The sequence below is a fragment of the Bombus affinis genome, chromosome 7 (genome assembly GCF_024516045.1).
Source record: "Bombus affinis isolate iyBomAffi1 chromosome 7, iyBomAffi1.2, whole genome shotgun sequence".
NCBI classification, from domain to species: Eukaryota; Metazoa; Arthropoda; class Insecta; order Hymenoptera; family Apidae; genus Bombus; species Bombus affinis.
This window is the reverse complement of record NC_066350.1, coordinates 16,388,131-16,414,728: the sequence shown is the minus strand read 5'-3', so window position 1 is coordinate 16,414,728 and position 26,598 is coordinate 16,388,131. Positions and strand designations below refer to the sequence as shown.

At 40.3% G+C, this 26,598-nt stretch overlaps 1 protein-coding gene across 2 annotated transcripts in view; it reads right to left on the bottom strand.

The window, feature by feature from the left end:
- LOC126918807 (uncharacterized) overlaps positions 1 to 25,824 on the bottom strand; it is a 35,172-nt gene extending 9,348 nt beyond the window's left edge. The window contains exons 1-4 of one of the 2 annotated variants that reach the window (XR_007711444.1): positions 17,063 to 25,824; positions 11,074 to 11,230; positions 9,891 to 10,007; positions 4,412 to 4,593 (exon numbers count right to left, since the gene is read on the bottom strand). Coding sequence is in view for 1 of the 2 variants with exons in the window: in XM_050727212.1 (XP_050583169.1) it covers positions 4,412 to 4,593; positions 9,891 to 10,007; positions 11,074 to 11,230; positions 17,063 to 18,949 (2,343 nt within the window). In the remaining variant the exon portion in view is untranslated. The remainder of the gene's footprint in view (positions 1 to 4,411; positions 4,594 to 9,890; positions 10,008 to 11,073; positions 11,231 to 17,062) is intronic. The other variant, XM_050727212.1, reaches the window with a different exon arrangement.
- Positions 25,825 to 26,598: the final 774 nt, after the last annotated feature.

The window sequence follows — 26,598 nt, the reverse complement described above, 5'->3', positions numbered from 1 at the left end:
AGTTTCCCTTCTCTGTTTTCATGTCCTAGAAGCGTGCATGATCCAACAACTTGCAAACTATCTCGGATCAATAGCTACGGATCAACGCGTAACATCAGAAACTTGCAGAAAAAGGGGATTCACGTGGTAGATTTAGTTTCTGACTCGTAACCGGCGGAATTTCTCTTCGCGTTGGAAAAATTCCGCCCACGAACAGAATGCGTCACGAACGAGCTCGCGAGCTCGTAAGGGACCCTCAATTATGTATTAACATACCGAACAGATCGCACCAATTTTCTTATATCGAATAATTCCAGCTACTTTCTATATACATCCGTGTAACGGTTCGCGCATCGAATTTCGATTTACTACCTTTCCTATTAATCGCAGTAAAAATGTTGGTTTATTGCCCTTTTGTGTGCGTGTACTTATCGTGTGTTTTAACGTAATAAAGGACAAGTCCGAGTTCTTTGAGCGTTCGGTACGTTTCCCTCTATACCACTCTATGCTACTATACTAATTTTGCATCTTTCGAATAGCATCTTTTTACAGGCTGTGTAGAATTTCTTATACTCTGTAGAATTATATTATTTCAAAATTACGTTCACTTCTTTTTTCTTTTCTTCTTTTACAGGTGGAAAGGTTGCGAAGCGTGACATTGAAATTCTGAAAAATACGCTGTTCAAGATTTATAAAATTTCCACGAGGAAACTGCAATCGACCATTTTGATCATTCTGATAGTCTTGCCGTTAAAACACGGGCTATTATTATTCGAAACTTTCTACTTTTCAAATAACGAAAAAATCATCACGGCTGACTGCTAAATTGTTCTCACGGGACGACAAAGTATCGAACGAAGATGACAGATTGACGTTGGAGCCAAGCAGACGCGATGAGATAAATTGATATAGAAGAGAAGAACTGGCTGGAACAAAAGGCGCGCGTGGCTAAAATAAATTCTCCGACGTGAACAAATCATCCCGCTGAGCCGCTATAAACCGAAAAATCAATACGCAAAAACGTAAACGCACGAAAATTAGATCGGATCGTGTAAATCAAGAAGCGCGGCTGGAGTCTTCGACTTTCTTAAAATAACGCCTGAACGTTCGAGTTCTTTGCGTGGAGAACGTATGAAAAAAAAGAAAAAAAAAAGAAAAAAACTGAAGAGAAGAAGGAGAAGAAGAAGGAGAAGATTCGTGTTCATCGACCAGGTGGCGCCGGTACTTCTCGAATCAAAACATTTACTTCCTGTCACGATGAAGATAAGTAGTTTCTCAAAAAAAAAAAAAAAAAAAAAAAAAGAAAAGAAAAAAAAAAGAAAATAGTTTTGACATGCATGCATCGCGATAGACAAGCACAGGGAAAATTTCTGAATCTGCTTTATTGATAACGTAGCAACGGAAAAGTTACGAGGTATTAATAATTTCTTATAATTTCGCTATAATCACTCATAATTTCTTGAGCGAATAGTTTCTCTTCGATTCGAACATTTCGTATAGATTATCGTTCTCGGAAGAATAAAAGGCAGTGGAAGAATTTGGAGGGAAATTATCGAATTTGTTTTCGCAAAAATAATGTAACGATCGTTCGTATCGATGTGGTATAAATAGTCCTGAAACCTTAGAATTGAAATTACAATTTCTAAAATGCGTTGATCAATACGTAATTAAAAATTCTGCGTAGGAATAAATTATTTTTTTAAATCGCTAAACACCTCGCAACGCTTTCAAGTGTTTTATTTGAAATTTACTTCGATCAAAAAATAAGACGATTTAAATAAATAAAGGAAGAAACGAACTCGCTTAAATACCAGTTTTATTCGCGCCATTGTTGTATTTTGTAATTTTTAAGCGTATATGATATGCCTTTTTAAGCGTGAACGATATATCTTGAAACAATTTCCAAGCGCGATCCTAGTTTTCTTTCGCGCGTTTCGCAAAAGAAGGTGGGACTGAAAGAATGTCAAGCGGGACTCGACGAAGGAGCTGCTGAGATAAAAACCGATGTCGAGTCGACATAGGAGTGCAAAGGGTTAAACGAAGTATTATAACAGTGACATAAAAACCTAAAACGAAACGTTCGTACGTTTAAACAATTTTTACGCAGTTTTTCTTGCACAATGCCGATTCATTTTCGCATAAATCAATAGATCATGGATCATGGAATAGGGAACAGGCATCGTTGAAACTTTCTATTAATCGCTGCTTCGCTCGATCTATCTTTTTCTCTCCCTTCGTTTTCCAAATTTCACGCGATCTAAATCGATCGTCTCGACCCAGAAACGTTGAATGGTAACGTCACAGGGTCGCCTATTGGCATTTAATTGCACGAAACTGTTAGCTTAAATCCGGTAAGAGAATCTGGCAACGAACGTGTTGCCTCGGCCGTCTCGGCCGTCTCGACCGTCTCGGCCGTCTCGGCCGTCGTACACACCACAGAATATAGAATAAGCGGCTGTAAGCCGGCGTCGCGGCGCGTCGTTCTGACGTATCCATCAAAAAATAACCACTTGCGGTCCGTCGTACGAACGTCTGGCCCCTGACTCGCATAGTGGCCATCGATAAACGCTCTCGTCGTGATCCGCGGACACTGACGCAATCGATGACGACGTTTATGATCGCATTCGTGATCCGTCACGCGACGCTGCCTCCTCGAGCCCCTCCGCCGTCTTCTCTCGTCGTTTTGATAAAGCATCATCGAACGATCGTGACGCAACCGATATACAAGTTACAAGTGGAACGTGTGTACGTCGCCATTCTGATACTTTGATATTCATTCTACTGGTTTTGTAGGCTTTATTTACGCGACGTTGCTAAGGTCGGGATATCGGGACTCGGTGCGAATCTCTCCAAAAGATCGAGATTTTTAACTCTTTCGTAGCGTAGCACGTTGCATTTTAAATCGACGATTTAAATGTCATCGTACGATCGAAGATCGTGGCGACGCGGACTAAGATTTTCAGAATTTACATCGCGTCTTTGGACTTGGCAAACTATAATGGGTAAAGCAATTAATAAGGTTGTTTATTGCCTGTAAGAAATTGTAAATACGTATCCTTTGTATCTAATAGGAAAAGTATGAAAATCGAAATAATATAAATGGAATGGATCGATAAATCGTATTCGTATGTTCGAGAGATTCTCTGTGTGCTCCATTTCTCGCTCGTTCGTTCGAATTTACATTTGCAATTTCCGCGACAACGATCATAGCAAGTCGTAGTTCAACGATTTGCATATTCGTTTACGCGTAATTTCTCCCCAACGCCACGATCGAGTAAATTACACGATTCGATTAAATTCGATTAATCTATCTTCCACATCGAGACGCTTTGCTTGAGAAATACGGAATAAGAAGAAAAAAATAGGAGGGAACGAGTAGAATATAGAAACGTGGCTATTCGCGTTTATTGCGTCTATTTTTACGGTAACTATATTTTCGCATTGAGAGACACTGAAATTTCTATCGGCCACGTTGAGAACGCGTTCCGCGTGCAGATTAGTTCACGTCAATCTAAAACAGGTGACTCGGATTTCTATTCGCGCGTGGGCGTGCTCCTCCATCGTGTTCTCGCCTCTTCGACCGAGCAGTCATCGAGAAAACCGAGTAAAATTCCTGATTGTGTATTCGTGCTAGCCATTCTCAACGATCCACTTGCATTTCGTGCGTGTAATTTTGGTTTGTACGATTCGACGGTCCCCATCTGCCAAAATAAACGCCACATTGTTGCCGGTATCGCGATAAAATATAATACACCGCACGCATAATCTCCTTTTCCAAGTATTCCACGATATCTGTCGCTGATTTCGTCGTAGAAATCCTCTTGATGCGTGAAATAGTAGCGCGAGTACTTTTGCGAAAAGATCGGTGACAGAATCGATCGATTAGCGATCGACACGCTTGGCCGACTGGATACGATCTTATACTACTGCAGCAAGGACGTTCTCGTTGTACACAGCGAAATATAAAATAGAATATGTTCGAGGAAAGGAAGATGATCGTTTTGGCATTGAATACGCTATTCCAAGGAATTAATGCTTTTTATTTTCTTTAGAACTAATCGTAAAAAAATACTTTAAATTAATCAAATGGAATTGAAACGAAATTAATGAAATGGAATGGTTGATCGAATAAATTCCACGTACTCGGTGATGTATATAACTGTGATCAAAGGATTAGATAAATCTTTCCAAGTATACAAGTATATAAGCATACTGCTACCAAGTAATATTTAATAGAAATTTGCTACAAAGATACAAATAGAAAAAACGTAAAAGATAAAAGGAAGAAAAATTCTTCGATTTTTAACTCACACTCTCAACACCGATATTCTTCGAATCCGTATCGCTACATTATATATATTACGCGATAATTGGGTTGTCGGTTGACACGCCTATGACGGATGAGAAACGAACGTATCTTGCTTATACTTACCTCGTCAGTCTTAGCCGCGACAGTGGGTTCGATGAGGCTCGTGAAGCTCGTCCTGCTACCGTGTCTGCTGTTTCTCGACAAACAACCAACGTCCGAGACCTCACCAGCGGCGATTCTAGCGATTCTATCGTTCTCCAAACACTGTGACAGCGGTATACCAAATACAAGGCCACCCGACGACTCTGAAACAAAATACGAAAGAATAAAATACGTCGCATGGATCTCGTCAATCGCCAAACGATTATTCTTGCGTTATACGAGAAACGAAGAGTGCCGGTACTCGAAGAAATAAACGATGCACGCGATGGAAGAAACGAAACGAACCATCAACGACGTTAAACTTTGGCTAAAGAGAAGGGGGACAAATGATATTCGCGTGAAAGCGATGAATTTACAAATGGAAAATTAGACGGTTTTAGTCGGTTCGTTTATTTTTTATATCGAATCTAATCTTCCATCGACCGACCAAGAAGGAGATCCGTTCTGTTCTACGATCTGTGGTGGTCAGCTGCGTCCCATTCGCGTAAACACGGCTTATTTATTCGTGCGCGAACTGTTCCTGCAATTCATAGGAAATCGTGTTTGAACGCTTGCTACCGAGACTACTGTAAATAGTTGCTTCTTTTAAACGGTTCTTTTCAATTTAAACGTCGTGTAAACGAGCGTAACTGGCCGTAAAAATTGCTCTGTATATTTGTTAAATATTACAGTTTAGAATATTACGCTTCTTTATTTCCCGATATACTAGGAAATACGCAATGAGAGACGAATTTTTGTATATTATACCAAAGTAATTTGCAGCGTGGATGCAACGATATTAGAAGATGTGAAATTTGAAAATTCGCGTAGTCTCTGGTCACCTCTGACGACGTGTACGTTTGATAATATTCCGACTGGCCATGAATGCTTCGGCCGCTTTATTTTCGCTACTAAACCGCCCGTTTATTCGGCTAAGTTCGCGGAAACGCGGCGTGCCACCTTTCGAATTTCATCTTTTTACTTCTTAATTGTTTGTCGTTGCTTGCCAAATACACGCGCGCGAATAACGATCATCGTCTTTTTTAAGGTCCTCGATACCTCCTATTCCTGTTCCTGGAATACTTTACTTCGGAAGACCTCGTGTTCTTGATTTCTCTTTGCCTTATAGGAGAGCAATTGTGGACGTTGATACGCCACCGATTAATTGCTACAGACAAACGCGCAACTGAAATGAAATTTTAAAAAAGGAAAAATATAAAAGATCACTCGAGTTGAGATTTAAATTGAAAGGGACGCTTACAGATTATTATAAGATAGTTGTAATTATCATAACGCTTTGAATTCGAATAAAATTTTCGTGACGATTCTTCTGCATCGAGACGGAAAAAAAATTCGTTCGCCCTTTTGAAAGACACGTGTGCATGGCTCGCGTGTTTCAAATGTGGCAGCGCTCTAAAAGAGGACATCGTTTAAGTGACGTCCCCTCGTATGATCGAATATGTCAGACTTTCACGAGGCTCTTGTCTTTCTTTCTCGCACGACGTAGTCCCGAAGCCAGCTAAAAGCCGAAAGGCAACAAACCGTGTCTCTATACCGGTCCGATTATAGACCACAATCTGGGCCATCCCAGCCTCTCCAAACGACCTCTCTCTCTTTCACACACACGCACACGCACACACACACACTCACACTCTCTCTCTCTCTCACTCTCTTTCTCTCTTTCTCTCTTTCTCTCTTTCTCTCTTTCTCTCTTTCTCTCGTCGTGAAACGACCACCGCTTTCAGAAGACGACAATGGACCCAGAGTACGAGCCTTTTCCTCGAATTCTCAAAATCATCTGCGACACTTTCCTCTCTTGTTTCCTCTACCGTCGGTGTATCAGTCGGTGTTCCTCTTTTTCCTTCGTCCTTCTCGTTTCGCTGAAATCCCCTCGTTGGTTATTTGGTTATTTGATTATTTAATAGTCTTGCATTCACTGTTCTTCAAATTATTTTCATTTCTCTCCTTATGGAAATAATCTCCATCTGAAAATTTATGCTTGCGGAATTTTATGGTGGCGATGTAAGACTATGGAATTAGATTATACGGAAACGAAGACGAAGGAAGAAAACTATTCCAGATTGCTTTATCCATAGATTCTTCCTACATAAGTATTCTTCCATTATTAGGCGCATGTTCAAATTTTCAATTTTCCAAATTTCCACGATCCATCGATTATTCATGTACTAGAACCAAGCCGTATTACGCTTAATCCTAAGTTTATCAGCCGAGTATCAAACAATTTACGACTAAACAGATCCAAAAATACCCCACCCGGCATCTCTCGCTTCGCGTTTCAAAAAAAAAAAAAAAAAAAAAAAAAAAAAAAAAAAAGAGAAAAAATTCGCTCATAAAAGCTCAACAGAACCAAGTAATATAACACACCGCCGGCACGTGTTCGCAAACGACCCGATGGAAGGATCGCCGAAGGGGGTAAGCTCCAAACACGCGACCCCGTGGAAGGGCCATTCCGGTTCCCGTTTGACGTCCGGTGTCCCCGCGGCACTCGTACCCGGCGTGCACCGCAAATAAACCTGGTATATGCGGAAATATGCACCGCCACCAAGCACCCCGTGACTAATTTTAGCCAGCGAAATTGTGTCTCATACCAGGCTGGCCGACGTTAGTGCCGCGGTCTGCTGTTGCTCGCACATGGGCAAGCGGTTGCATTCCCTTTTTCCACTTTGTTCTCCAGAAGATCAAGAAAGTGCAGAATAATCGAGGGGCTTCGTTACAGATAGAATTTCGTACAAATTCATTTCTTAATTTATAGAAATACGTCGCAGGAAACGATACGTGACACTTATTCTGCTAGACACCTTTCTAGATTTTGTTATGAATTTCTTGGATTTTCTGAGTAGATGTTATAACGCGTTTTAACCTATGCACGTGTTTAAATTTTTTTACTCGCAGTTACTATTTACCATTCTAATTTCCAAACTTTTAACTCCGTTTCTCCTCTATATGATTTCAGACTGATTCGTGTCTTTTTGCAAGCTTAATATTTTAGGCTTTTTTGGTATTGTTTCTAAGATTTCACGTTCTCCTATCCAATTTTCTATGTGTAAGATTCTAGATTCTTCTATTCTACTTTCCCGGGTTTATCTTTATCCAAAGTCTTCGAAGATGCAACAGAAATACGAACGAAGCAAAAAATTACAAACTGCCAAACACACGTACACATACGTCGCACGACTATCGACGTACCTCGTGGTTAAGCAAACACTATTTTTTCCGTGCTCGCGCGAATTCCACGTGCAATTTTTGCCGAAAGTCGTCACTCCGTGAGTGCTTGACAAACAGAGTATCGCAATCGGGAATGATACATCCACGCGGTGAACGTAAAGCTACTGTTAGCGTGTAACAGCGTGGCATCTGTGAAACACGTCGCTTGAAACTAAATATATCGGATTCCTCCAATTTCCTTGATTAATCTAACAATTAACTCTAAATAGTCGACGATTTCGTAATTATCACTCAACAAGTAAAGAAAAACAAACATATTCGGATTTTACGTGACAAAACTCTCTCGAAACACTGACAAATACTAATCATATATAATAATAATAATAATAGTATATGAATTATACGTAAGAATAATTCCTAAAATAGAACCTTTCAACGTTTAACGATTAAAAGGCGAAGAAGAGTCGTAAAAAGTTGCTGTTTCGTTGCTTTAAATAGGTTTAATGAACATTTCCAATTAGAATAACAATTATATAGAATAATATATATATAGAATAGAATAGAATATAGAATAGAATTCTTTCGAAGAAAACAGGCGAAACAGAGTTACATTTTCTCATAGGAGTATCGAAGAAAGGTCGAATTTATTTTGTATAAATAATTCATAGGAGAGATCCTGTTCAACTTCCATCTCGAATTACAGTAATAATTTCTTTTGGAGAAAACAGGCAATGTAAACAGGGGTTAACATTTTCTCGCGAAAAATCAAAGAAAGGTAGAATTTATTTCGTATAATTCATAAGAGAAATTCTGTTCAATTTCCAACTCGAGGAAATCTTTAGAGAACGATTTAACATTTTCCCATATGCTGAGAAACAAAAAGAAAAAAAAAGGAAAAAGAAAGAAGAAGAAGAAGAAGAAGAAGAATTCTTGTTTGATAAAATTCATGCGCGAGGGATTCTGTTTAATTTCCAAGAAGAAGATGACGGTACGAATTACGTAATTATTAGCGAAGCGATTCGAAATGGGAAGACACAGGGAAACAGTGCAGCAGCCGGAATTTGTCCTAAGGATAATATTTGCCTTTGCTTGGATTTGGTTAGATCAAAATACAGATATGTAAGGATGTCGTAAACGTATAAAATGATAGAAACACTACCTAGCGAACTCTTGCAAACAGAATCACACCTGAAAATAGCTGAACTAGTTATTCTCCAAACAAATAAACGGCCCATAAATCTCTGATCGTTAACTGTGCTGCTTTCCGCACATTAAACTGCGCACTTAATTTACCGTGTTTAATTATTGACTCTCTATCTACAATTACTATCGGCCAATTACTATCGCGAAAATTATGCTATCCAATTATCATAAATAAGTCGAAACTGTTGCGAGTATTAAAAAATATTGGTCGTCGAGAAATTGAATTTCCCGATACATTGGGATTTTACCGAAGAACGGTACGAGTACATATTTCTCAAAAATAAAACCAACACTTGAAACGATTCGTGATATTCGTATGTATTTATTTAGAGAAGTTTGTTATCGATCTCCAAATCCTTACGATCCGATCTACCATCAAAGTTCCATTTCATCCGTAGTTTGTTTCAATTAGAGGTTTTGTCACTTGTGTCGTTGTTCCATTGAAATTCACATTTAACCATGAACTGCCGGGTATTGTATTTTCTCTACCTATTTTCGTTTTGGCTATTTTTATGAAACGATAGCTGAAGAATGTCTGTTTCTCGTCACAATGAAACAGACAACAGCTACTAGAATCTAGACAAAAGCTCGGGCACAAATCTTCACAACGATACCGCGTATCCTTTCTCTCGGACGAAATTTTCTAGCAAGCTATACCTACGTTGTTCCTATGGTATAGAAACTTTGATCTTTGGCATTTAACTTCTTACACAACCTATCGCAATCTGCTAAAATAAACTGTTTCTCAGTTTAATTCGGTAATTTAGTAATTAGTCGATTCGGTAATAAAGAGAAATCGAAAAGAGAAACAGTTTGAGGGAAAATAAAATGTTCGATATCCAAACTGTAAGCTTTAAAAAATACGAAAATTAGTACGAAAGATTAATCTATGAGGAAAAGTGTGAGGATAAAATTAGTACGGCGTAGTCCGTACCATTGAAATTACAAGCAAAAGATGTTCCAGACGATTCAGCCATTTTTTTTCCGTTTTTTTTTTCTTTTTGGTTAAGCCTCTGACAAGAATGGTCGAGCGAGACCACGCGATTAACAAATTTCTATGTCTGCAACTCACCTTTCTCCTTATCGTCTTTTCCTTTATTGTCGAAGAAACCAGTGGTGAGAGCTTTCCTCTTGAGCAAAGGTGCTCTTCTTTTGGGCTTGGTGGCAACGGCGCTGCTACCGAGTGACTCTGAAGAAGAAGAAAAAAATATGAAAAATGAAACAAAGATCCAAATTTATCGCTATGGTTGAACGTCGAATTTTTACGATGCAAGCGTAAATACGAAGGAGAAATTCGTTTCGTGGTTTCGTCTATTCGCTTCCGCCTGTATACGGAAATACGAACAAAGAAACGTAGAACGAACACGAGGAAATGGAACTCGATGAAACGCGATCCCCCCTTGATCGTTGAGTAACGTCAATGACCACACCGGAGTGTACCGCGAGAAATTAGTTTACCATATTACGAAACGTACGGAGTATTTCTTAAACAACGTTCGTCGTACATGTAATCGCTTCTGGCTAATTAATAAAACCTTAGAGTATATCTATTCTATTAATAAAATATCATTCCTCGTATAGAACAATTTCTTATCGGTTAAATTTCATTTAATGTTTAGGTGAAATACCCCATATCTTGAAATAATTTTCTAGCGATTTAGGTAGAGCGAAAATTTGAAAGTAATTCGCGGAAGGACTTTGAACTAATCATTTCGAATAAAAGTAAAATTTGCTTAAACGGAACTAACTACGATTACAGTTTTAACGCAGTAAAAGTAAATCTGCAACAAATTTACGACCATACTCGCCTGATACATTAAACGACTATCTTCCATTCTGAATGTGCACGACTATGTATAGCGATATAAGCAATCTGCATGAAACTAGTAATAAAACGTTCTTAAAGATTCCTTAAGAGCATCATAAACGATATCTGGTAAATTTAGAGAGAGAGAGAGAGAGTGTGCACGTGATTCCTTGAGAAAGAGGATACTTCGACGTTGAAGTTACACCCTATGTTCGTAAACATGTCAATCATCTAGAAGGCAGCCGAGATTCCATTCTCGACATTGAGTTAAGACACCAATTTTCTCGAGAAAAAAGATAGAAAACGTACTAAAATTAATTACTTAATAAATGCTAAACGCTAAGAAATAATTAGCAAATATTTTACACGTTACCAAATTTTCAGTCTTCTAAATGCTAAATCTTTGAAATAACAATTATTCCAAAAAAAGAAAAAAAAAAAAACTTACCACTCGGCGGCCTAATGTGAACGCCCAAGTTGAGGGCCTGGAGTTTCGCGACAGCTACCTTGCATAGAACCTTCCTCTCGATTTCTGACAGTGACCTTAGCGGAGTATCCTGCAGGGTGACACGTCGTCCACCGGTGCCCGCCCACGTACACTTTCCCTGCAATTAAAGTTACACGCTCTGAATGTTCTCTGCACGATGCGATAACGTCGATTTACGTTACGTTGAGGAAGGTCACGCCGCGTTACGCGCAAGCAATTAATTGTCGCGGATTAACTATGTCGAAGTTAATCTGTACGACAATCCGCAGCTGTTGTTAAACTTTGCATATTCGTTTCCTGTACAAGATACTGGAGAAATTGACGACATAAAGTTTCAAATTTCATAACATTCGAATATTTCAATGTATAACTATAATTATAATATTTCTTTGATGCTATTATATATGCGTAATTTTTGGAAGAAGTGAAATACCAAATTAAATAACAAACGTTGAACCTATTATCTGGTGAACGATAATTTTCACGTAATGCGGATAAAGATAAATTTCTATGAAAATAATAAGAAAAAGAAACGAATCGATAAAACCTTAATTGGAAGTGATACGGATGATTTCATAGCAGTTCGCAATAACGTGTATATAGGTAAAATCAACTTAAATGCGTGTTCAATTACTACGATGAACCAAGTGAAATTAAATACGAAGTTGAGCTCGTGTGGAAAAGTGGAAAGAATTACGAAGAAGTATTACGCGATAGACGCGATGTGTTAAAAGTATCGCGTTAACCAAGATGAGCGAAATAAAATAATGTTGTTTGAGAATTTATGCTTTTTATTAAACACGTGCTAAAAAAAAAAAAAAAAGGAAGCTATTCTTTAGGATTTTTTAACGTAAAATTGAAATAACGACGAACTACGTTGAAACGAAATATCCCAATGAAATTTTTTTCTATCTGTTGCTCCTTTTTCAGTCCGGTAAAATAATGATTTCCTGATACGCACGTGGAACAGGACAGGCAGATATCGTACTTTGTACAATTTTTATTAGTACGGTATTAATGTTTCGCTGAATGGAGGAAGGAGAAAACGTGAACGATGATGGTTTTAATTAAAACTACGTCGAAAGAAACCACGTTATATTTTATATCCAATTTTTCATTATATCAAAGTTTTCTGTCAATGAGTCTTACGCGATATGGCGTTAGAGTTAAAAGTTCTTAAAACATGATTTTATCGTTCTTGCGATTGACGTTCTTTTCAATTAAATGATACAACATCCAAGGAATCGAACATCGATGGATCTCTCGCTACAAAGGAGAAATAAACAACGTCGGCATCTCTTTTTTTTTTTTTTTTTTTCTTAATTCGATTACCGGACTAAAAAGAAAACATCGTCATGCGCGATTACGCACGTTTTACATGCGTGCAAAGAGATTTTATTCTTCGGGCAATCTGAATATCCATTTTCTCGAAAAATGTGACAGGATTAAATAAAAGTTAAAATTTTCATAACATTAATAAAATTCTGCTTTTCTAGTTACAATATTTTATACGATATCGAAAGCGATGGTCGAGAAAAATAAGCTGCAAACGAAGTGACTGCGAAGATGAGTTCTGAATAAGAATTTACATTGCACGATAGATACAGAAAAACAAGTTCTCTGTAAATTTTCCATTCTAACCCTGGTTAATCTATTTCGTTAAGATTTGCTTCACACGAAACACTAAACGTAAATTATTCACGGTAATTAATTGGATTGAGCACGAGATACAAAAAAAGCTCGGATGTACAACGTCTCCGAATCAAATTAACTTTATATCAAACACGTGAAATTATATAGAAATTAGTGATATGAAAACACGCAATATGCAATTCTTGTATGTTACGGGGCAATTTTGTAATCCGTTTATGGAAGGTGGTGCCGCAAAAACCCGGCGACAAATTCATTGCTTCTGATGTAATGAATTGGCTTCTCGTCGATTCCGAGTTTGAACGTTATCCGGCTTTACTGCCCGAGAACAACGACGTCCGATAATTTACGATCACACGGTACTCTGGTTTATCGATTTCAGGAAGAACGCACAAGAGTAGGCTAATTTACCGTTGCACGTTTCCCGGACCCTGATATTCGAAAAGCTTAGCCGATCATAACAGACGATAAAATCAAAGCCAATTCCATTCTGTCAGAAAATTCTGTCGAATCGAATTTACGTAAGACGACCACCGCCACAAATATCGTTATTCAACTTTAGAATTTTCAATTTATTCTTTTTGCAAAAGATATTCGTAACTTTAGAACTTTAGAAGATTTTATGTAATTAAAATGTAATCGTAATTTCGTACATATTCGAAAAATTGCACGAACCAATGATATAAAAGAAATAAAAATCTAATATTAAAGGACAATCGAACGTTAAAGATATTCGACGATGTTGTAGCATAATAAAAGATGACTAGCCGATGGATGTATCGCAAAATTTGTTTACAGAGGAGGCTGAAATCGCGACACGTGGGTGAATGCACGGTAAAGGAGACAAAGGTGAGACACGATACGTTCGCAAAGGATCACTGCCAAGACGTGAATTCTACGACACGATCTATTAAGACGTTCTATCGTTACCTTCTTGTCATCGCGACCATGGACAAAAGATATCTCTCGTACTGCGACATTGAAGTACTCGTACAAAAATACGGTATAATAAAGGTCAACGAAAGACGAGACACGTAAAATTTCGCAAATTAAAATTTCGCGATAGATTTTAAATCGAAGAACGTGAGTATCGTAGTTCTTTGCGTGAGAATCGAATACAGTAGGCCGAAGAACTTTTTTACGATTCTCGGACACCTGATCGATCCGCTAAAAGTCATTCTCCGTATTTTTATTGGATTCTTGTACGATTAGTTGCGCGTCATCGACCAATTAAACGCTTCGAGTATCTTTTTAATTCTTGAAGAGAAGATTAACGGAAGAAGATAGAAGAGAAAGGAGGCAGGACTAAAAGTTTCGTAAGGTGGTTGAATGAAAAGGAAATTACATCGAGTATTTACGTCAAAGTGAAATTTGTCGAAGAGGGGAAGCGAATTAGCTCGTACTTTTTCTAAATCGAAAACTGCATGCAAGTAAATAAATCAACTTAAAAGTTCTTATCTTTATCGTTATTAAAGCAATATCTTTGATCGTTATTAAAATAAAGAGATATTCCATCCAGTCTTTATCGACGGAATAACGAACTTTCTTTAAAATGTTAATGATTCGATTCGAATATCCAATGATCCATTTTACTCTTCTAATCATCGACTATAGATAGAATGCTTCATTCCGTCCGACGCGACGAATAAAAGATGGTTTCAAAGCGAAACAACGTGTGGTCATAATATCGATAAATTTGAGGAACCAACGTGCGCCGGAGGGACGATTTTATAAAAAGAACCTCCTGCCCCGACTAAACGTTCTGTCAATGTACACGGTTGATAAATTCGCGTCGGAATCCCGCCGTTTTTCATCGTTTCCAACGTTAATGAATCGAGAAACATATATTTTCCAACTTTTCCTAATCTCGCCACGCAAGAGAAGAAGACGCTTTTACACGCTCTATCTTTCGCAACTTTTACTAGGTCTACTTTTACCAACGTATCGTGGAAAACGCGCGTTTAGGACCACGTGCGTACAGTCACTCTATACACGGCGTACATACATGTACATGTTAATTAACGACATTATTCAGTTTACTGCTTCTAGTTTACTGCAACTAAATCAAATTGATATTTCAACAAACTAGAATGAGCTAGAATGAGCTAGAATGAGCTAGAATGAGCTAGAATGAGGTAGAATGAGGTAGAACGGGCGTTGTAATATATCGGATACGATCGATTCAACGATACTGTTACGAAGAGATATGTTGAGCAATAATATCTTCCAAACGCCCTAATGTCCGAGTACTAATAAGAGTAACTGCAGGAGAAGTAGAATCATCGGTTGTAGTGGCGGCACATAAGGTGTGGTTAGCAGACACGTAGTAGTAGTAGCAGGGGTTAAGTATAGTTTATACACACCACCGTTGGCTGACTATTTCTGGCGGCGCCGGCGAAATTCCGAGGCCCTAAATTGGTTATCGCGCTTACCGCTTAACGAGATGCCTGCCGCAAGGTCGACCTTCTTCTTCTTGTTCTTACATCTCGTCTTTTTCCTCTTTCACATCCTCCGAATACTCGGTCACACCACGGAGATATTAAACGTCGGCCGGGTCGGACGGTAAAGAAAAATAGACGAGCTGTCGAAGCTAAGATCGTCGAAGCGTGCCGTGAAGCGCAGTGAAGCGCCGTGAAACGCCGTGAAACGCCGTGAAACGCCGTGAAACGCCGTGAAACGCCGTGAAACGCCGTAAAACGCCGTGAAACGCCGTGAAGCGCCGGGAGAGAGATGAAAGCGATGAAGAAATGGGAAGAAAGGAAAGGTTAACGTGCGGGGCAGCTACAAGGGAGAAGAGATATATAGAACTTGGAAATAAAAAATGCTGTTATAGGTGGAAATTAGAAAAGAGGCAAGTGTATCGCAGGAGAAGCGAAAATTGGGAAAACGAAATGAAATAAGTTAGGGAGGGAAACAAATTTAATATGTAGGAATTGGGGAGAAGAACGATAGATTATTGTGACGGTTGGGAAGGGAGAGAAAAGAAGGAGAAGAAAAACAAAATGATATACGAAGGGACAAAGGTCGTAGCGTAGAAATTCTGGAAAAGAGATTAATTATCGAGAAGAAAGAGACGAAATCGGAAGAAGGGGAACGTAATTACGTAGAAATTCAATTGTAATACGTAGATAACGACTAAGGTAAGTGGAAATCGGCAGAAGGAGATTGTAATACCGTAATAGAGGATGGAATTGTAGCAGAAGAAAGCTGAGATTAATGGGGAATTTTAAATGCGCGAATATTAAAATAAGGAAGCTGAAGTCAATGAAAAACGGGGAAAACATTTTCCTCGTGGTAATTGTTTATATTTTACCGTAAAACGTAGTTATTTTACCGTTCGATATAAATAACAAAGAATGAAAATATAGAACGAGGGTATTGTTATAAAAAAATACCATAAATATTAAATTATAGGAAAAGTAAAAAAACTCACGATAAAGAAAGGAGAAATTGCCGAGTAGCAGAGCTCTTCGTCTTGAATTCTTTCTCGAAAGAGGGTCGATAAAACGAGAACGACGGCAGAAGGTTTGACCGTTTTCCGGATGAACTTGCCGGGATCTTGCCTTCGACTCGGTGGCAAGTAAAATTAATTTACAAGTGCTATTAAGAAAGCTAGGCAGGCGAGTATTGTTATTAATAGCGACGCTCTATTTTCGTAACAGATGTTAATAGCGGCATCGTTAATTCGTTTTCTTTCTTATAACGAGGTGGACACTCCACGCTATGCTGCGACAGGTGGTTTAAGCAAATTATTCGTAGACACGTTTTGGCAAGACAAAACTCTATATATAGAGTGCGAGATTCGTTTCTGCTTCGTTTACAATGCACGAATAAAATGCATCGAAATATTCAACGAAAGTTCTTCATTTTGCACAATATTCGTATTATCGATCCGATCCAATTCAATCGTTCTTTCATACTTTAACTTTATTTCCTTCCAAACATCTCTCTTAACCTTTTAATCTTCCAAACAAGTATTGTCAATCTCTCGGCTATAATAATCTTTTTATCCAATAAGCTTCTACGTTTTCACGCGTTATTTCATTTCGATTGTTTTAGAAACAAATCTTATTAACTTGTAGTCATATCTTTAACATAAACATAAACAAAAGTTGCAAGATCGACAAACTAAACTTCTACCAAGAATCACAAATTTCATAAAACACTAACTACGTGCCCCCCCCCGCCCTCACCTCCTTCCTTTCAGAAAAGAAAAGAAAAGAAAAGAAAAGAAAAGAAAGAAAGGAAAACACGCGATCAAACAAAAGGAGAAAAATAAAAGGAAAAAAAGGCAGCTCACCTGTGGTGTCCAGACGGAGGGTTGATTGGACGCCCTCGAAGTACTCTTGCTTCTGGACCTCCATATCTTCTTGGCTACCAGTCGGCTGCCGTGATGCACCACGCTGCTCGAGGACTTGCTCTTCTGCATCGCTGTGCCACCTGCGGAATTGGTGGACGATGACGTAAGTGCCGGTGAACCCGGTGCCGAATGCGGTTTATCCTTGTGCGCGTTGGAACCGTGTAGGAGATGGGAAAGGAAGGACTGATGATGATGATGATGTTTAGGGGTCAGTGGTTCTTCCGAGCCAAGGCCAGCATCGATGCTGCTCCTCGAACTCGCGTTTCTACTCGGTGGCGAGGTGGCCGTGTCAGCGTCTGACAGATTCTCCGATGGATTCTCCGTCGAGGACATCTCTCTGTAATTAACAGCCCAGTTGTCTTCGGTTTGACAGCCCTTGTTATTGCCATCGTCGTCGCCGAGGCTCGTGGTCTCTCCTTTGGCCTTGATGTTCCTCAAGTTTCTGTCATAGTTCACTCGTTTGAATCTGTCCACTTTGTCGGCGTCCATCGATTTCTTTCTAGCCATTCGGAGATACCTTTTGATCGTGTCGCTGACGGACGGTGAAACGTCATCGTTGTCTACGCTGCTTCGCCTGCGACCGCTAGACTTGTGCATCGCCGCTTCTTTCATAGATAATTCCTCCTTTTCTCTCTCTAGAAGAATGGCGTCGAGAACCTCGCGAGGAACAGGTTCTGTTTGTACGCCGTCGTCTATGGGGCCACGATCCGTACTGGGCTCTTGCACGGCTATCAGAGGCGGCAGAGAACTAGGATCTCTCCTGAACGAGAGCCAATCTTCGGATTCCTTCGACGGTACTCTGGTCCTTTGATGAGTCCACCAACGAGAAGACGGTGACGTGTAGGCGCCAGTAGCACGTGGACCTCTGAAACCCCTGGTGCACCTCAAGTCAAAATACAACTTCTCCAATAGCTTTCGGTCCGTTAGAATCGCCGAGATCACGTGTTCTCGAGTTGCGGATTTACTATAATAACGGCCGATAGTTTCCATCAACGATTTGTGCACGTAATCGCCCTGATACGGTTGCATGGTCTTAGAAACGTTGCCGGTGTGTTTCACCGTTGGCAAAGACCGTTGGACCGAAAGTTGCTCCAGTTTCGTCTGGGCAACCATCAAATCTAGATATTGTTGAAGCTTGTTTATCAAACTCTGATAATCGAAAGGTTCTTTTCCATCCATCTGCCCAAACACCTCTGTTCTTCCTGTCGATTTTGTCATACCGGCGACGTCGCTTTGCATGTTCAGGTACTTTTGCAGCATATCAGCCAGTGCTTTAGTCTCAGAGTCCTCCTGTACGAGTTTCCTATGCTCTACAGGACTCGATGGAGTGCTGCCTCTCTCCGATGTCAGCAACCATTCTCTTTTCGCTTTCGCTAGGTCAAATTTTCCCGCCGTGGTGGTCTGAAAAATGAAATTTTGAGGCGTATTTCTAACATCGTCGGCCTCGTCGGCAGAGCTAGCCTTCGCTCTACAACTGCCGCCCTTTATATGTCTTCGACGTCTCTGCGATCGAAAGCTTAAAGTCCCTGGATAGGAAGTTTTCCTCCAAAGCAGAAACCTTGGCTCTTTTTGACACACCTCCTGAAAGTATTGCTCTATCTTTGGAATATCTTCTGGCCTATTGTGCGTTCCATCGGGTATTAAACGTCTACCGGCGTCAGCCATGTAACGCCATGTTTTTCTAGTGAGCAACCACCGCTCTTTCGATGGTTTGCTCGATCGTTTGGTCCTCCTGTCTTTGGAGGTCGGCGGCGTACCCCGTAACGATCCGCCTGTCTCCATACTGTCCCGACGCGAACGTCTCCTACCCCCAGGACGCTCCGCCATCGTCGCGTCCTTTTCCTTCTTCGCCACGCGAACCACTTTCGCGGAATTATTTTTACTCTTTAAACACGATCATCCACCGACGAATCGAACAACCGACCATTTGCTCGAGAGCCACTAAATCATTGCGCGCGAAGAGGCGCGTGGCGATTCATTCGCGACCACGTCACCCAAGACGCTCGCTATCTGGACACATTCGACCGATTTGATCGTTCGACGAACACTCGTAGATCTGTTCGTCTAACAGACGAATGGAATGGACGGGACACCTCACTTTCGCACACTGTGGAATCTGTCACAGCCGAGGAACTGAGTCACCGGTAAAATATTGCGTCGAGCTTTCTGGTTGATCTATGGACCACGTACTTTCCACGAGAGCGATATCGTTTAGTCAAGCGAACGAAAATTCGGTGAATTCAAACCGATGTAGCTTGCTCGTTTATGCTTGGACCAAGCTAGAGAATACGTGAACGGAATGATACAATGGTGCGTGGATCGGAAGGAGGCAGGCGAAAGTTTGCGTTCTCTTTTCTCTTTTTCGAAGGAAGAATACCGTTGCAATAGCGAGAACTTTCTTCTAACGCAAAACAAAAGTAGCCACTTGTTTCGCTGAGTAGGAAATTACCGGTTGTTTCTGCAGCGCAACACGTGTAACCCTGCGTGTGGCAAAAACTGATCCAACTCTCTCGGTTCCCCGTATCACGCTTATTTTTATTCCGCGTACGAAACTTTACGCTCTTTTTACGCCGGTTAGCAGCAGGCCCGCGTTCGGAACTTCAACAACAACGGGCTCCAGATTAATTTAGACTTCGCAGATCCCACCGAATTTCAGCTAACCACTGCTTCTCCTCACCTTCTCCTTCGTATCCGAGATCCACCGCGAACGACACGCTGTCCTTCTCCTTGCAAACGATCCCCGCGAACACCATCGACCTCGCGAGATCGCAAAGAAACAAAATCACAAAGACTTCCGAACCTAAACCTTCTTAAAATGGAAATCCAAGGCGACCAACTGTAATCTTTCAGAGATTCTTTGATAAAGTAAAATAATCCTCCGCGTAAATTTAACTCTCGTCCTTGTTGCAAGAGGTCCGATGAAACTGAAACTGTACTGGATGCTAAAGAATAGGACGCACGTTTTCAGCAATTGAGAATCACTGGTTCGTGCCCGTTCCTTGAGCGTTCTGTTTGTTGTTCTCGGTAATGTTCCAGGGATCGGAGAACATGCAGAGGCGAGGCGAAACGAACGCGACACGAGGAGTGTTCGCGACAGCCGATGCTGCGTCGAGCAGAAACGTCGAGGAGAATCACGTTACATACGGCCGCGAGCCGGCAAGGTGGAAGCTGCCTAAGGTACGCGACTACTGCTTCTCAAGGCGTCGCGACGCTCGTGGACGCTCCGTGTCTAAAAGCGTCTTTGCCCCTTCTCTCCTCGTGCCTCTCTTACGCGAGAAGAGAGAAGCGAGTGAAGCGAGAGACGGAAAAAGAGGAGACAGACGCAGAGAGACAGAGAGAGAGAGAGAGAGAGAGAGAGAGAGAGACGGTCGAACCGCGGGCGCGAGTTAGGGCAATAGTGGAAGAAGAGGATGAAGAGGACGATGACGACGATGACGAGGAAGATGAAGGGGGAACGACAGAGACGACGAAGGGTGGATGAAACGAATGGACGGTTGAAAGAGGATAGAAAAGAGCATGGAGCGGTGGAAGAGGAGCACGATGACGATAATGACGAAAAAGATGAAGACGGAAGGATAGAGATGAAAAACGATGGGCGAATGGACAGAGACAAGGATATCGCGATGGAAGAGGAGAATGACGACGACGATGATAGAAAAGACGAAGAAAGGGGGACAGGGATGAAAGAAGATGGACGAAACTAAGATGGACAGAGACAAGTGTAAAGCAATGGAAGAGGAGCGCTCTTCTTGCATCGAGATGACGGCGACGATGACGAAAAAGACGAAGAGAGGAGGACAGAGACGAAGAAAGACGAATGAAGATGAAAGAATACGAGGGACAGAGATGAAACGAATGGAGGAAGAGGAGGATGGAGGAAGAGGCAGAAGCTGCGGTCTAGGATACCTGGGACCGCAGACAAACCGGAGATGGTGTCCACGACGTTGTCATCGTTTGCCAAATACCGACCGCGCTTTCTGGCGAGCCACGTCTACGTGCACAGGCTCTCGCGTACCTCATAGTACGATAGTCCCCGCCTTGACGATTTGTTTATAACGATCTCGCGGCTACGCGTACGGTAGAGAGACGTTTTTTAGCAACGCGACGCCTGTTTTCGTAAGACTTGTCCGTCGTCCCAGTTCGACGATCGTGTTTCAGACACGTTGGAACGCCAACGTGAAAAACCAAGCAGCCTCCATCGAATCGAGCGGATAATATCGTTTCATATAGTAGCACGTGATGAAATGGAATTTTCTTGAATGTCGAGACGCTGTTCATTCGGTCCAAGTTTCGCTGAAGAATGTTTGGGTGTCGAAGATCGACGGAAGGCGTCTAGTTGTGAACGCGGCTACTAGCTAACTAGCCTATAATTGTAGGCGCTACAGATCGAAAATTAGTAAATTGAAAGGATATAGAGACCACCGAGGATGAAGAAGATCAGGAAAGGAAGGAAAGCGAAGGTAGCGAAGTAGTAAAATCCGGCAAATCGCGTAAGATTCTGTCGAAAATATCAATTCTGTTTGCCAAACGCTATAACAAATTCCTGGCGAACGTGCAATTTCTAAATTCGTCGGTTCAAGCAACTCTGCCGCGAACTTTTGTCTTCGTACGAGGAGTATACATAAATCTGTAATTCAACGAAAAAAAAATCTAACTAATCTAACGCGCATTTCACTCCATCGATCTGTATTAAATCGAAAGAATTGGGTGAAATAACCCCTCCGGGTTATATTTTCGTGTTTTCGTTCACTCGTCAAGCTTTCGCGCGAATCTATAAAGAACATAAAGCGAAAGAAAACAAAGGAAATTTAAGAAGTTGAGATACTAAAACAACAAGCTACGATATCCACGTGCACGTGGTTTCCACAGTTTCAAGCGTGTCTATGAACAAGGTAGAAAGAGAAAAGTAAAGTTCGGATAACCGTGGATTACCTAACGTTTCACGGCGAAAATGTAGGACATTTCTTTATAGGCGCGCGCCACTGACGTAGTACGATAAAAATCGCCATGAGGGCATTGCTTAATATTCTTAGGGATGTATTCCGCGTCCGGAACTATTTCGAGACTCATTCTCTAATGCAAGTCGGACCACACCTCGAGCCGCCTATAGGGGTGATCGTAAATCAGAGCTGGCCTAGCTCGCCGTGACTTTATTTTTTCGAGCGGAAAATTGCCGTCTGATTTATCGACGAATGCGCTCGGAATTTCTAGGCTGCGGGCGTTTAAAAAATACGGAACACGTCGGTAACAACTCTGCGAATTCGTCCCCTTCCGATCGATGTACTCTATGCGGAGGATAGAGTACAATAGCAAAGTCGATGGAATTTCGAACCGAGACACGGATACCACTGAAAATATTCGATGACGATGGGATATAAGCGTATTCTTTCCGAAAAATGAGATAAATAAAAAAAAAAAGAACAGAAGAATCATAAGACCCGTGTTTCTTTGGAGAATCTGTAAGATTCATACTTTTGTATTATTTGTATTTGTTACGTATCTGTAATCTGTACGTGGCTTACATATTTATAATCGATAATCTGTTTTCATATTCGGAAGCATACAGATCTCTCTATTAACACGTTAAAACTCTTCTAATCTAGAACGAAATATTTGCCACAAATCATGTTTCGTTTCTGGTACTTTTCTACAATATACGTATTTAATAATACGATATACTTTTATACTAATAATATTAATACACCATCTCTCTCTCTCTCTCTCTCTCTCTCTCTCTTGTATTATTCAAGAGCTTTTTGGAAAAAAGGCACATAAGATAAAAAAAATGAAACGTAATGATTCCTAAAGAACTTTATTCTTTTATAATAATTCAATTATTTGACTACAAGTTACACCTGTTACATGCATAAATCGCGCTTTTTCCAACAGGCGGAATCTTGATTATTGAATTCTATCTCGATAAACTTTGCGATTACGAATTCTCGAGCGATTGCAAGCGTGGCGGGATCTGATAAAAGAAGCGAATCGCGAGAGGGACAACGCATATTGCGCTATCTTTAGCGTTTACGTTCGCGTTTCTCGTCGGGACGCCAAAGTGTCTGCCAGCCATCCTTATCTGTACTCGTCCACGCGTTTCGAAAGTTTCTTATCGTTAGGGAAACCGACTTTCGCGCGCCTAAACGATCACTTCCGCCTGCCGATATACTCTTCGAAGGTTATGCGTGTCCTTCGAACCGGGGAAAGATGAACACGAGAGGAGAAAATATCTGCGATTTGAACGCGTAACCTCGCTAAACGGCAAAATACACGTAGGCCGAGCGACTGCTTCTCCTTTTGAATCGTCTTTACAATTGTCTTGATTGTTCTAGCAAAGTCAGAGGTATTTAGACTGCAGGATACACGAACGATTTGATAGATTATGTGGGTACAACGGAATCTAAATGAGCGTTACGCGCGTTTAACCACACGTGGCACAGTGTGTCGCTTATATGCGGGACAAAAATCATAATTTCTAAATTAATAAATTTTTTCGAACCAAGTCGTTTGATATTTTTTTGTAGAGAATCGATATATGCATCGATTGGTATAAAGAGAAATTGTTACGATCTCGATCGTTTATCGAATAAAAGATGAATGTTAAGTAACTTTTCACTTTAACTTTTGGCTTTCGAAAGCTTTTTTAGCAATTTGTTGGCGGAGATGCCTGAAAAATGGTACCGATCGTTTTACGTGTATAGATTTCAGGATGAAAGGCTTATTGCTTGTTCAAGAATTTTCGCATTTGGAATGGAAAACTAAAACTGCAATGGTAGATATCGTATAAACATTTGAGAATAAGTGGTCGGATGTTTGAGGTAACGCGAGTGTCTCGTCGTTTGGCGAGAACATAGCACGAGTGCTAAAGACCTGAACGCGTTCACGATCATTTTTTCATTTTTGACAGATTTGGCCAAACAGATTTGATGTCGATGGAAAGCTGAACGTGTCCGGAAGTAGTATAGTGATATAAAATGGCGCAGCTATCTTTTGGAGTTTCCTTTTTAAATCTCTTTCAAGTTAATAAACATTTTATATAAACGCGAGACAATTTGTTATTATTTTCATTAAAATTACTTAGTCTCGGTCTTAAAGGTATTCGTAATATATGAAAATGAACATTAAAAAAGCAAGTATTCCGCTAATGGCACGTTTTCGGCAAAGTTTGCGTCTTAACTTTAACAACAAATCGGTACATTCTGTAAAAATTATGAATAATATTACAAACGCCAGTTTGTTACTAATACGCTACGATAAGGCAATTTCGGCACTTGACACTTGGAATTTTTGACTTTTGTCCATTGAGCGACACAATGTGCGTAGGCGTGAAATTTTCAAAACATCCCCTATTTTTGGCAGGTATTTTGAGATTAATTTAAACGAGAATGTTGGCAATTTATCGCTTTCGAAACAGATCTTTTACAATGGACGCGATGTAATACTATAGATCGCGATACGTTTAAATTTGAAAGAAAACTATAGATTAAAGGAATTTTTCAGCTTCGCGATGTTTAATTCTTGCTTGATCCTATGATATAATGGAATTATATTGCATTTATAACGCAATTATATATGCCAATAACTCTAAGCGATGATATCGATAACAACACATAGACATTGTTGGTTTTAAGTAGGGTCGATCGATCTGTCGCAAACATTCGCGAAAGCATTTACGCGCTCGAAACATTTTGTTTCAGCGTAGAAATTGAATATTACGTGAAAATTCAGTGAGATTCTATCTATTGCAATTAAAGATTGATAACTGATTTGTTTTATACTTTTAATCAACCAGTCACTTGGTGCTTTCTAGATAATCAAAGATAGTTTACGATTACGATAGGCAGGTAGATGCGGCATTATCGATCGCAAAAAACGGAAGGGGCTTGACGGATGTGACAAAGTCACCGTTAAACGCTAATCGTACGAAATACTTAAACGATCGAGAGTATAGAAAACAAGGTGAATCTACCGCTTAAAAGCTTTTTAACGAGCCTAAGAAACCGTGAGTTAATTGTAAATGTACCGTATCTGTAATTTCGCGTATATCATGTTGCAATAGTTTGCAATATCAAGGACGCGTTGCAGTATCTGTTGAACGTATTCGTGTTAATATTATACTTAATATCGTGAAACATCGAACAATTTATCATTTAGCGAATTTATATAGTAAAACTATTTATCTGTAAATTTTTCATTTAAGTTTCTGTTAAAACTAATTAAATTTGCTGCACGTTTACATGATTTATCGTGCAAAAGTTTCGCAATTTATTCAACGATGTTTAGAGCTACCTTAATCGTTTGGTCGATACAACTTTCACCATTTCACCATTCCTATATGTTCCTACGTGTTCGTAGAACACGAGGCAAACGCGTCGGTGTTCGTCATTATCTTTTGAAGGTGGATGAGCGCGGATAAAAACGTGTCGTGTATCGCCAAATGAGATTTACGATCGGTCACAGTTACGATCAAACGTGAACGTTGAGTACTCGAGTAATTATGGCTCTCTTAATTGCTCTCTCATCGGCAAACGTTTGAACTCGATTCGAGTTTCCTATCGTCGACCAAACTTTTATATCGTCTAAATTTATTTACGTTATCTATCGTTACTTTTTTTCGCGTAGAAGAATTTCGAGGAATTCTACGCGAATAAAAGTTAAAATAACCAATTATTTCGCAAACTTTCTCGACGTTTCGAGAGCCACGGTTATCTTACATTCGAACGTCACACTCGAGTTTTAACGATGTCAACGATCGTTGAAACTCGATCGATTCAATTTCAACGAGTTAAAGTTGAATTTCAAAAAGTAAGTAACAGAAAGAACAAGAGGCAAAGATCGGTGAATGAAAGCGACGCTACTCGTCGATTAAAACACACGGTCTCCTCGTTATCGATCGATGACGATCCACCGGAATGAGTTGGCCGATGATCGATGTCGAACCGGCCGTCACCGGAGAGCAACGCGCAGTGTCATCGACTGATTTGTTGCTATTTCGAGCGGACTCTCGGCCGGGCCTATTTAAAATCATTTGCATCGCCACGTGAGAGCCGGCATCGTCAACAAACGTCAGAATGTCGCGCTATCGCAACCTCGTGACGCGTCAATTAATTGTACGCTATCGCTACGGTTATCGGTGTTTTCAAACGCGAGGATCCAGATGTAATCTCGATAAATTGACCTTCGACGTTTTCGAATCGTAAAACATGAATCTACGATTCCAACTTTACCTGGCTGAATTTCTTATTTATTTGATTTCAAATATTTTTCTTTTTTTTTTTCTTTTTTTTTTTTCTTTCAGTTTCTGCGTTCGATGATCAGATCGCTCGACTTTCTTCGGTCTTTTATGTTTACGTAGTGTTTCTTTGATAGCGTTCCTTTCAAATTTCAAGTGAAATTGTCCTTTTACCAACTATCGCTTGATCCGAAAGCAACAGCGATTTTTAATGTTGTTTCCGGTATCGTGCTCGTGTATCGATCCT